This window comes from Oncorhynchus mykiss, chromosome 4, assembly GCF_057628025.1.
Source record: "Oncorhynchus mykiss isolate SJ-2025 chromosome 4, ASM5762802v1, whole genome shotgun sequence".
Taxonomy (NCBI): Eukaryota; Metazoa; Chordata; class Actinopteri; order Salmoniformes; family Salmonidae; genus Oncorhynchus; species Oncorhynchus mykiss.
Genome location: NC_143025.1, coordinates 79,055,439 through 79,068,546, shown reverse-complemented (window position 1 = coordinate 79,068,546; position 13,108 = coordinate 79,055,439). Strand labels below are relative to the sequence as shown.

General features: G+C 42.3%; 1 protein-coding gene across 2 annotated transcripts; it reads right to left on the bottom strand.

Annotated features, from left to right (window-relative positions):
• Positions 1–467: 467 nt before the first annotated feature.
• On the bottom strand, positions 468–5,079 carry LOC110522467 (homeobox protein OTX2-like). 2 transcript variants are annotated; one of them, XM_036976075.2, is made up of 4 exons: positions 4,809–5,079; positions 3,060–3,275; positions 2,264–2,415; positions 468–1,930 (listed from the first exon to the last, which is right to left on the bottom strand). In XM_036976075.2, exons 2-4 carry the CDS (start codon positions 3,154–3,156, stop codon positions 1,313–1,315), a joined length of 867 nt encoding a protein of 288 aa, XP_036831970.1. In that variant the 5' UTR covers positions 3,157–3,275; positions 4,809–5,079; the 3' UTR covers positions 468–1,312. The 2 variants fall into 2 exon arrangements, with proteins under 2 accessions (XP_036831970.1, XP_021456562.1); XM_021600887.3 differs by lacking the exon at positions 4,809–5,079 and having other exon boundaries at positions 3,060–3,391.
• Between the last annotated feature and the right edge of the window lie 8,029 nt (positions 5,080–13,108).

Sequence of the window (13,108 nt, the reverse complement as noted above, 5' to 3'; positions counted from 1 at the left end):
GCCTGATTTGCTGACATCCAAGGGGGTGTTTTGTAAAGCTTTAAAAACGTATTCCTTTATAACAGACAATTTTAGTGGGAATGTGAATGTTGGTGACTGGGGGAGTTTTGGAAAGCGGCTCCGTGTGAACTGGACAGTTCCGTCAGTGAAATGTTGGATTATCCTCCCTGCAAAACGGGATTAACATTGCTCTCCCAGTCTGCACATTCCTGCTTCTGACACTTGAAATAGTATAGTGTGTGCGTGTGCGTGTATGCTTGTGCGTATGTGTGTGTGCACCTTGGTTTGAATTCAAATATCATTGTTGTTGGGTAATAGGCCTATTCATCATGTTTTATGTCATATGTATTATTTTCTCTAAAACTCAGATGTGTTGACAGAACAAAATTACAATAGCAAGTCTATTGATGAATAACTAGAAAGAAAAAAACATGGTTTTAAGAAGTTAAACAGGCGACACTGGGGAATCAGTTCAAACGTTCTTTATTTTTGTGTTTAGCCTTTTCATAGCAGTTTGGCATAACAACATTGAGCTGTATTTGGTCATTGACGGACACTGATGTTTCAGGCAACGTTGCTGCTCATTGACTCGGCCACTCACACTGTTTGAAAACTCCCTATTTCAACTAATATTTCATCGTAATAATTTATCATACTTAAACATTTAAAAAACTATTCAATTCACAGCTGGGTGATCGCAGATGCGAAACACGGAATTGCATACGGGTACAAGGAATCACAGTCTCAAAAAGCTAACACAAATAGAAAATGCCAAAACACTTAGGGGACATTTATGAGCACACGCATACTGTTGATTGTCTGTTGGAACTAGTGTCTTATAAACATTTTTCATAAATTAAATAGTGCATCCAGGTTCGCCTCACAGGCGCGCACACGCACGCACACACGCACACAATGCTTTGATCAAAGGGCCCCTTTAGTTTGCCAACCAAGAGGAGAGGATCGGGGAGTCGTAAGAAGCTTATGGAAAGCTGACCCATTCCACGCGTTTAGCCAAGGGTTGCAGCTTCTCTTGATCAATTTCTTCTTGGACAACACTTTTGTTCCATGTCCTTGATCAAAGTTAAAGAGAGTTCACTGAATTTTCAATAAGTTAACTCAGCAGTTGTTACGCTGTCAGAGAGACGAAGCGGCAGCTTCTCTCCACTCACACTGCTGCTGTTCGGGGTAATAGTTTGATGCCCAGGACCAGCCATTGGAAAACGATGCCTTTCGCCGACTCAATCCCATCGGATTGACTAACGTTTATTTCACCACATTGTGAAAATATAATGTCACTCACTCATTCTTCTCACAACACCTGAAATTTCCACGAGGACTGGTCTTTGTAATCCAAACAGTCCGTGTTGAAGTTGAGTTTCCAGGCCGCGGCCTGGTCCTTGTAATCCAGGCAGTCTGTGGGACCACTGAAACTCAGTCCCGCTGCCCCATACCCTGGCGTGGAGAGGGACGAAGGCGGGCTCAGGTGGCTGGAGACCCCGTTGCTGCTCATGGGGCTCATGGTGGAGCCCGCAGCGGAGAGCTGGTGGTGCATAGGCGCCAAGTAAGATCCGCAGTCCATCCCGCTGAAATAGGATGAGGATCCGGTGTAGCCTTGGCTGTATCCGGACGCCTGGGTGTAGGTCATCGGGTAGGACCGTTGCATACAAGAGGAGGAAGAGGTAGAGAGTGGGTCAGACAGTGGGGAGATGGAGGCCGGGCTCCAGATGGACACCGGGGCAGTACTGCTGTTTACGAGCGGGATTGAGGTGCTGGGAGGCGGTGTGAACTGTCCGCTGGCACCGCTCTCGGAGCTGGCTTCTCTCATTGGGGAACTTCTCTTTTTGACGGGTTTGGTCTTGCTCTGCGCACCGCTCTGGGACTGTTGTGCCTGCTGGCGACACTTCGCCCTTCGGTTTTTAAACCATACCTGGAAGAAGAATTAATGTGTTGAATTGTAGTAATAAAATGGAGAGGATGCTCAGTCAGTTTATTTATCACCCCATGAACGCAAAAAAAAAATGTTGTAGCGTTTTATTCATGTTTAATTTCAATACAGTCTGCCATAGTGGATGCAAAAGAAGAGGCTCGTAGGACTATACACTGGGGGGTGAACACTCCAATTATCAGAGTGGAGAAGACATGCTCTGAAGTGGCGTCTGGGAGCTTGACTTCTCAAATCCAAAATTAACGAGCTGTGTAAGTGGCCTTGACTCAAAACCCGGATGATCCCGTGTGTTTACCCAAAAGCCTAGGAACTCACCTGAACACGAGACTCAGGTAAATTGATCTTCAGGGCCACCTCCTCGCGCATAAAGATGTCTGGGTAGCGGGTCTTGGCGAACAAGTTCTCCAGAATGTCCAGCTGGGCGCGCGTAAAGGTCGTCCTCTCGCGCCTCTGTTTACGAGGGGCGCCTGTATGAGAAAAGGTCTGTTCGTTAAGTCAACATTAAGTAGCCCACCTTACAAATACAAACAGGTTATTGCTTTAGGAGAAAAACATTGTTTTATCCTACATGGGCTAATCAATGTGGCTTGTCAACTGTAGCCTATCCAATAGGCCTAAAGTTGCAATTTTGATCATGAGCAGTTAGGCTATGTTTAGATAGATAAATCGTTTTTCGGTTGACATTTCAGACAGGGAATATTTTTCATTGCTCAGATCTCTTATTGCAAACGTTTCCAAGACGTGATTCTTGTTAGTCTAGGATCATTATTAATTTACATGTAGTACACCCCACAAGGACAATGTACAACATTATCCCCTCGTAGTTTAGATAATTCACTACAGACATAAATAAGCAAGACGAGAATGTTTATAAAGCCAATGGCAAATTATATCGAAAACACAACTTTCGATTAAATTATAATTCCAAGTCTACATTAGTATATATTTTTAACTTGTTTTTATCTTATCGTTATCAGTTCATTTAATCATAATTTCGTAAGAAAGAGACGCGACAATAAACAAATCAAATCTATGCAATAGGCCTAAGCCATTTGAGGTGATTTCATTATTTCATGGTTATTTGTGTAATAAATGTCTTCCATGACCTCACCTGGATAGCCGATAGACGGATGAAGAAGGTCCATTCCTGAGGCAGACAAACTCAGACCGTTGACTGTGTACTGAGGCTGCTTCAGATAAGACATCATTCTAGCCTCCGATTGAAGGGCAAAGTTGCAGAGAATTTTGAAAACAAAAAGGCGTTGAAAAGTACCCTTTTTAGTTTAGTCCTCAAGTGTTGGATTCTTCTCAATTCTTCTACCGAAACCTGAACAGAACACAACAGGAAAGAGAGCGAGGATGGTTTTGGTTAATACGGATAAGTCCTTGGTTATTCGTTGGAGGCGTTACGCGCTCTTTACGCAGTGAGGTTAATTTAAAAAATGAGCGTCGTCCTGCACCGCCAGCGCTCTTAAAGCAGATCGGAGACCCCCAGCTGTCCTGGTGGACTGAGGATCCTCTGTCTGTCTTACAAACGTTTGCGCCACCTACTACCCCCCCACCCCTCACACACACACACCACCACCACCATCATCACCACATCCTACCAGCACCAAAAACATCCCATCATTTCAGCACGCCTTCTTCGAGAACAAAAACATTGTCGTTAAAATGCGCACACACATTGGGCTCCAAAAAGGCAAGGCGCTCCATTAGCATAGTACCCACAGGTTAGCATCAGCTAATTGTCTCCAGTATAGACGGCATGATTGGGGGCCATTTGCAAAGACAAAGCCCACTGTTGACCAGATAAATAATGCTGATGACAAAAGAGCCGTTGGCGACAAAAAAAAAAGAGACAATACTGTAAACCCAGCGCTCTACATATTCAGGCAATTAAACTACCACAGCATCTTACATTCTATCTATAGAATGCGTCTGCTGAAAGGGCGAAATCCCTTCTATATTTAAATGTGAACGGCAATTTAGCAAAATGACGAGAAACTTGGGGAAACTGTTCCATAATTGTAATTCGAGCCGACATTATTGACACTCCCTGGGCGATTTCTACCTAATTAATAGCTCCCGGTAATTAGATTTAGGTGGTGAGACTATCGAAGAGTGTTGATTAGCAAAAACCACTTTATCTTAATCTAAGCAAACAAGCACTTGCTCTGCAATTAAGAACCGATCACATTTATCTCATTCGGTGGAGAGTCTGTTTTTTTGAGTTATTTCCTATAATAAAACAATATTCTACACTAAATGAAAATGTTCCCTTCATAAATTCAACAACATCGTATTTGATATTACATGTAGCCTACACTGTTAGGTCTAATAAACCCTCAATAATCCTTATGTACATTTGTTTGGAAGAATCAACTATCTAGCCATCAATCGCCCAGAAAGGAAACAATGTATTTTCCCACTATCCACTTGAATGGTGAGGAAACAAACATTATTTGGGTAGTAATTATTAGACTATCTGCCTAATAATATAGCCTAGGCCTATATATTTTGGCCCCAAACGGCGAACAATATTTTCTAGCGTCATATTGATCTAGCACACTTGTATTGTACATTTCAAAGAGACCTACATTGAAATTACATTTGAACTTTGGCCTATAAAAAAACTACAAATACAAAAACACAAACACAGGATCGCAGGGTGTTAAGGATCGCAATGTAATAATATCTAAGGATGCATGTCTGTTTATTTATGAAAGGATAAGCTTACAAAACGTTGTGCCAATCAAATAGCCTGCATTTAGCAAATCATAAGTAGTTACATTCAAGTTGATAGTTGGAATGTTTCGTTGTAGCCCATGGTCCTATTAGATTGGAACCAATCTGCTCCTACCTGTAGAATCGAAGTTGCAACTGCGAGTTCCCTCCTCCTCTCGTGCACGCACGCATCCCAATACTTCATACGTTTTTATATGTAACGGCCACCGGCCTCAATCTGTCACTTTTTTTCACCCAGACCCATCTACCGGTTGCTCCACATCCGTTCAATAATAATTACCCTGTCCGAGAATTAATTATTATTGCCCACAAGTATTTTTTTCTCACAAAATAAAAAAAAAAGAAATTAACGAGATAATCCGTACGGCACGCGCTGCCCTGATTACAGGACGCTAGCCGCGACTCCGAGCGCTCCGCATTCGGGCTGATTAATTTTCTGCGTCACGAAAATAAAACAAAGACTGGCATTGTATTTACTAAGCCAGCTGACTGCCAGACAACCTCCCCCAACCTCACTCACTTTCCCAAACTGATACAGGCTGCATAATAATAATAACAACAATAATAATAGGCTAATTATAATATTAAATATAGGCCTAATATAATAATACTACTACTAATAATAATAATAAAGGTAATAATATGCGAATATAAGAAGAAGAAGAAGAATAAAAATAAAAATAAGCTAACAGCGTGACATTTAAATATATATATATTTTAACTGCAAATGTAGGGCTTTTCAACAGTTCAGTTAGGCTTTCCCAGCAGGCAACAAACTATAAAACCATCACTGAGTGGACATTCTTCTCAATCAACATCCATAAACAACATTTTCGTCTTGTTGAATATGGGTTACAGCATGCTCTGAGTTCTCCTTCTGTAGCCCGTTATGCTAGTGGCTGTATTGCCTCCAGTGTAGCCGCCATTGCCAGAGAGCAAGAGAGGTGAGGGGTGGGAAAAGTTTCTTTTTAAACACGCCTCCACAATTATCGCTCCATGCGAAGGTATTTCCATCACAAAGAGTACTTGGTACTGCTGAATGATCAGAAATGACACGATAGAGATATGTAGGCCTATAAAAGATGCTTGGAAATGACTAGCACGGTTAGCACAAATAAGATGGGCCGAAGATTGCAAAAGAGGAAAGAATTACAAAAAATTGGCAAGACAGAGATAGTCAATACAGTTCTATGGATGGATGAAATGGAAATAACTGTATAGAATGTTACTCTGGCAAACAGAATATGTCCTTATTAATCATACTCTGGGCAATATATTGCGTAATATTTAGATGATATGCTACAGAGCGAGTGTTGATCATTTTAACCAGAGGGAGATTTGCTAAATAACCCTGACCGCTAATGGAATAAGCGAGGGAAATTATGTGGAGTGATGTTGAACGTTTCCATGCGACGTTGGACTCCTGAAATAGGCTACCAATGGGCTGATTAAAAAATGTATTTTGGATTTGTTGTGACTGTCCTCACCACTGTCCTCACCGCAGCCCATAACATGTGTTGGTTATCAGTGTCATTAGAAATACCACCTCTTGTCTCCTGAGTAGAGCTCGTGGCCTCAATGAACGATGATCCATTGGCGTGTACTCCGCGAGCGCACCGCAGCGCCCCTATCTTCATGGCAAAGGTGAGGATGACAAGCGAATAGCAATCAAACAATTAATAATAGCAATAATGTTTCACACAAATTAACCAGTCCCGCTGTATATTAGGGCAAATAGCATTGCTCGAGTTATTGTCGTTCGTGATTTTTAGCCTAATTGGTTTCGTTTTGTTGTTTTTCTTCTGTTTTATTTAAACTAGTTTGAACCAAAAATGATTTTATCGATAATGTTAGCAAAATTATTATTGTTATGCAAGCATACATGTTTGTTAGTCAACTGCACTGATTTATAAGTGGTGAAGTTCTAGCCAGGCCTCGCCGCGAGGAAGGGGAATATACATTCTTGGGGACATGACTGTCACGGTTTGGTAAATGTAACACTCTCAGGGAGATTTAAAATCTCTGGCACACGCAGCACCCCTCATCTCTCTCTCTCTCTCTCTCTCTCTCTCTCTCTCTCTCTCTCTCTCTCTCAAACAACACCCTTCTCGCACATATTCACGCATCATGTACCTGCTATTCCCTCAGAAATAATATTCTTCGTCGTATTTTTGTATTTAAAAAAATAATAATAATAATTCCCTTTCCAGTCAAAATAAATATGTTCTTGCTCACTGTCATTTTAGCTTTTTAAATTTCGAGAGAGAAAAACCTATTTTGGGATATTTCAAAAGGCTTTTTCAAGAACGAATTCACACAGCTTATCTGTGAATACAACCGCTACTTTTTTGTTTCTCTTCACCCCCCCCCCCCCCCCCCCCCCCCCCACACACACACACACACTCCTCCCTTTTCTTTCCCCCTCTCCCGTTTTTGTCCTAGGGGACAGGTTGCGTTTTGGTGGGGATTAGCGTCTGAATTTGATTAGCCAGCAAGCTAATTGTTACCAGTGCTCTTTTCACTGTCTAGTTGTCACTGCATTGGTAGCAGCCTACGTTTAGGTGCAACATTTTCTGCAAAAATAATAGCCTTAGTCTATTCGTAATTTCTCTATCTCTTTTTAAAGCGCCTATAGGCCTACTCCTTAAATGTGCCAATTTAATCGTGGTTTATTGAATGATGCCTGAATAACTTTATGTGAAAAATGAAAACTAAGTAGTGTTATTATACCAGTTAGCCGGTGTTTATGACCATCTGCTATATGAATAAATGCAGTACACTAAATCAATGGAGGTCAGGCCCCTGAACCAGCCTGGTTTGCAAGAGTGTGGTCTCTAGAAATTAAACATTAGGCTGTATGCCTCAAATTCAAGCTTTCAAACGCTTTCGAATTCAAGTGAAATATGGAATGCTATTCAATTTATTATCGCCTCTAGTCCTTCGCCTTCATTATATTTTGAAGAGAACCCTAAATGATTAAATAAACAACTAATATCTCTAATATTTCGTTTCCCATGTCTCTCAGATGAGTGAAGCCATATTGCTCGTGGCTCACGCTGTCTGTCGCCTTTCATCTCGAGCTCTGATACATAATTCATCGGTAAATATCGCATAGCCCCGGGGAGCGCTCGAGCTAAACGGGGCTCTGATTGTAAAAGGTGAACGCGCTTGTTAACGTCTGTGGCAATATGCCCTCCCTCTGACTCCCGTCCAATTGAAGGAGTCACGGTTTCTCCTGCTGCTAGGGAGAACGAATTGGGGACTTTAAGAATCGTGGGACTGGGAATGGCTCAAAGTAAAGCTCCATACATGCATGATAGGGTCCCAGTCAACTGTATCTAATGTATTACTGCTATAATAATATACATAATAATAATAATATTCTAATAACAGTGTTATTACTCATCACTATAAATACATTTATCAAATTATTGTTGTCTTATATGGTTTGAAGAACACATTCAATATATTGTATACTAAATCCATATCAATGATGTCATAGTTCAGTTCAATGTCATTCAGCTGTCCAGCTCAAGGTCAGATCGATGTCTTGGCCTACTCACTCACCCCATCTGTCACACACACACACACACACACACACACACACACACACACACACACACACACACACACACACACACACACACACACACACACACACACACACACACACACACCATCTGCACCATACAGCTACAATGTTATAACTTTATTGATGAACATGTTGGCGACATAAAAGTATTCAAAGTATTGATAGGACGGCATAAATATTGAGTCGTCATTACTTGATAATACAGCAGGTGGTTACATTCAAACGCAGTAGTTATGAAGCTTCAGTATCTGTTACTCATCCCGTTTCCAGCTTCTGATTGACTCATTCTATCATCTTCACTCCTCTTCACTGCCACTCAGGTAAGCTCAGGTGAGGATGTATTAATTCCTGGTTCCTACCATTAAGACTGTTCATACATTGTCAACTTACCTGGCAAAAGTAGAAAAGTCACCCATCTTTTCTCCCCTTTGCAGTCTCCCTAACTACAGGGGTGGAGTCAGATGATTGACAGCTAGGCCCAAGGGACTAATTCAAACTACTAACAATTACTTCTACTATTATTAGGTGATTAGTTGGGAGATCTTATAGCCACAACAATACTCAAAATACAGAAAAATACATGTATTAAGAAGATAACTATATATACATAATAAACATAATCCATACGAGTGTCTGTGGGAGGTTGGAATGCCTCGTCCCTGCTGGTACCTCGTTAACCTCCCAGGGCTTGTGGGTAGTGTTATGCCCACGAGAGGCCTTAAACCCGGGCAGTAGTTTTCAGGTCCTGGTCCCTGGAGGGCCAGGACCCCCAGAGTGAGAGGGAGGGGGAGGGATGGAGGAGGGCCAAACAAAAACACACCCTGATATCCTGACAGCAAACAGCCCACCTACTGACGCTTAGCATCTGGAGGCAATGACCCCCCCCCCCCCCCCCACACACACACACACACACACCCGCCCCCACACCCAAACACACACACACACACACACACACACACACAGACACACACACACACAGACACAGGTTTTATTGTTTCAAACACAAACTTAGTTGAGTTGCATGTAACTCAAGTTCTATGAAGCTTGTTTTTGCAGGTCATGGAAAAGGCTTGAATTTTAGCTTTATTTTATTGTATTATTTTACGTCACTCTCAAATGGATGGTGAGCTAGCAGCTAAAGTCCAAATAAACAGCTTTATAATTAGGCTAATATAGCATCATTTGTGGTTTCATTTAGGATTAAAAACATAGGGAAAGAGAATAAAAGAGAAACAAAAACAGATGAACAAAGGTAGAAAAAGAGCAGGGGTGGAAAACAAAGATGGAGAGAGAGATGGAGAGAGGGAGGAGGAGTGTAAAGTTAATCCAGGCTGAATCGTTGGGTCTGGCTGCAGGAGTGACACTGAAAACAGTTTTTGTTTCTATTCTTTCTTTTCTCTCCAAATTTGCTCTCCCCTTTCCCTCTCTTGTCTCTTCCTCCTGTGCCCCTCACCATTTCTCGGCCTCCTTATCCTTTTTAATTAGAGGGGCTATTCTGCAGCATGGAAGGCCCTAATCCCTACTGACCAACAATGCAAAAAGGCAGCCTTTGAACAGCCGAACTGCCCCCCCCCCCCCCCCCCCCTCCCTCCCCATCACACCCACCACTCGAAACACTACCCAAACATTCAAGGCTCCCACCATTGGGAAAACCAGACTTCACTCTTTATCCAACTGTTCGGCCGAAGCGCAGAGGGGACCCAGTGCAAACTGAAAGTCTTTGAAAGATGTCTGAGTTTATTGCGAGATCCTCCAAGAGTTGGTTGGATCACTCCAACAACAAGGCAGAGGTCAGAACTAGATAATTCATTAAGGAAAAATATTTCCAAGAATTTTGGTCACTATTATATCAAGTTTCTTCACTGGCAATAAGTTTAGCTTTCTGTAACTACCAAGATAATATTCCAAATTTAGTATGACTCTATTGCAAAAAAAATTCTGAAAACTATCAAACATCACTGGTTTTTACAGCAAAGACATAGAGCTAACAAAAGAAAGGAAGTTAACGAGGGGTTAAGCAAGTGCATGTGTATGCAGAGGGAAAGAAAGAAGGATAAACTGTGATGAAAAATAAAACTGACCCAGGAAGCCCTTTGCTGTTTTAATAGAGAAGTAGAAAAGGGTTAGAGGGCAAATGATGTAGAGACATGCTACGGGGTTAGGAAAGATGGAAATTCTCCCAGTTCACATCAGACCTCATTTACATACACATTAACATATCTTATTGTGATCCCAGAAGTCTATTAATGTTGACCCTTGTTGTTAAATGCCTAGTTAGTAGATAATAATGTCCTGTCTTGTCAAAAAATGCATGTCCTCTCATTACTTTTAAATAACTGCCATATTGAGAAAGGGGGGTTGGAGAAGTGAGGAGTAAAGAACAGATGTAGGTTAATAAAAGTCTCCCCACACTACTCATAACACAACTATACATCCATATCATAAAATAATGTTATTTTAAGCAATCATGAACTCATTTATCCACAATGCTTTCAATACATAGCCAGACTTCCCGCTATTACTACAAAATGCGGAACTGATAATTGCTTGCCCGAAATTTCATGTAGATTCTTCTTCCTCATAGTAATCGAAACAAAAAAGTGTTTGTTTTGAATAGAGGCCACAAGAAGATTTTCAGTATGCAATTAACACCAATACTGCCTAAAGCCATGACACTGCCAATGTTTTGTCTAATATTTGATGGTCTATGTTTGATAAGGTAATAGGCCACCAATTTGAATTAGGAAAATAATGTATATGGGGCATATGCATTTGTATAGTCATCCTAAAGAACACTTTACATACACTTCTGCTAATAGCACACATTTTGAGCAGAATGGTTTGATGAATTATCAGACTTGCCAGTATGACTACCCTGAATATTGCCCAAGATATGAATGGCTTAAGAAACAGTGTCAACCCTCTACAGCCAGCAAGACTCCTTGTTGGTACTCTGTCTCCACGCCACCCTATACAGCCAGCAAGACTCCTGGTTGGTACACTGGCTCCACGCCACCCTATACAGCCAGCAAGACTCCTGGTTGGTACACTGGCTCCACGCCACCCTATACAGCCAGCAAGACTCCTGGTTGGTACACTGGCTCCACACCACCCTGTACAGCCAGCAAGACTCCTGGTTGGTACACTGGCTCCACGCCACCCTGTACAGCCAGCAAGACTCCTGGTTGGTACACTGGCTCCACGCCACCCTGTACAGCCAGCAAGACCCAGGCCAGAACAGCCAAACACAGTGTGGGCACACTGCACTGTTAATCACATGCCCAATATTTCCATAGCAGGCAATTAGCATCCAGCTTTTATGTGTGAAATGGGCAGAGGCAGAGAACGAGAGAGTTAGGAACGACAACGAGAGAGGAAGAGTGAAATGGAGGGAGAGAAACAGAGGGAGAATAAAGGAGTAATTAGGATGTTGGGTGGGAGGAGAGAGAGGAGCACAGAGACAGCCAGGCAGTCTGTTGCTGTGTGATTTGAGGCTTGCTAACACACTAATTAGCCCTTCATTGTGAGATAATGGACTTGGCCGGTTCTCCCGGTTCTATGAGCCGCCCGGCCCGGATGACCTGACCCACTAAAGGTCAGAGGTCACCATGTGCGGTTTGCCTCGTGCGTACGGTGTGTGTGTCTGTGGGTGGGTGTGTCCTAACGAGACTGTCCCATTCTCTGCAAGGCAAACTTGGTGTAGTTGAGTTGGCATGGTGTTGCAAAGGTGTGTTTGTGCGTAAAAAGAGAGGGAGTGGAGTGGGCAGCTCGCATAGGTTGTTCATTTGTCTGCACTGTTCAAACCTCATCACATCCTACACATTCATAACTGATTAAGAATTTCCTTCAAAACAGTGAACAAACCAAACCCAGAACAAATAATAATGTGATGGACCAGTGAGCAGGAAAATGGAGCGTGTCTGTTTGTGTTTATGCACAAACAAGGGTCTTAAAATGCTTTCTTGGAAGAAATGTTGGTTCTGAGGATCCAGGCTTGCTTACTTGTTAAGTTCTAGTAGTCATCCCCCAACACACACACACACACACACACACACACACACACACACACACACACAGACAGACTTATACACACACACATCACTCCTCCGGCCTACCACTCTCTTCTCCCGCCATCTTTTGAGGAGCAGTAATCTGTGAACCCTGAATCATAAGCCTGGGTAAAGCTATGTAATACGGCTAATTCGATGAAGCAGTATTTTCCCGGTGAGAGGCAAAATCCTGTTGACTATTCAGGGATTGAATCGTCCAACAGTAATGCCATTAGGCCAGTGCCACGGATTCCTCCGAAAATGCTGTTTAATTGCCAGTAGCAGACCATTGTCTGGTGACGGGTAAACACTGGCTTGGGGGGGGGATTCCGTAAGGAAGCGTGTGAAAAAGATGGCCCCCTTGGCTTCAGCCAATCAGCATCAAGAAAAGGATTACTCAGACATAGAAGAAGAAGCCTCCGAAGTGGCGGAGGCACTAGCTTAACTAAAGTCTTCAAGAGAAAGAATAAACGCAGACTAACTCTTCGCTTTTAATACAGGATTTGTTCAACAATGTGATTTAGGGGGGTGTCTATTCAGAGTCTGGATTTTTTGGGGGACTGGCGGAGTCTTTAAGGATCAAGCCTTGTTGCTCACGTTTGTTAGTGAGTGACTTCGAGGATCATGGCTTGTTCCTCACGTTCGTTGAGTGGTTTATGTGTTTGTCTACAAAAATATAATTCCTCTATATCCCCAACTGTTGGTCCCTTCTATTACCATCTTTTAAAAAACACCTTGCATAAACACATAACCTCATAAAATCTTACAATTCTA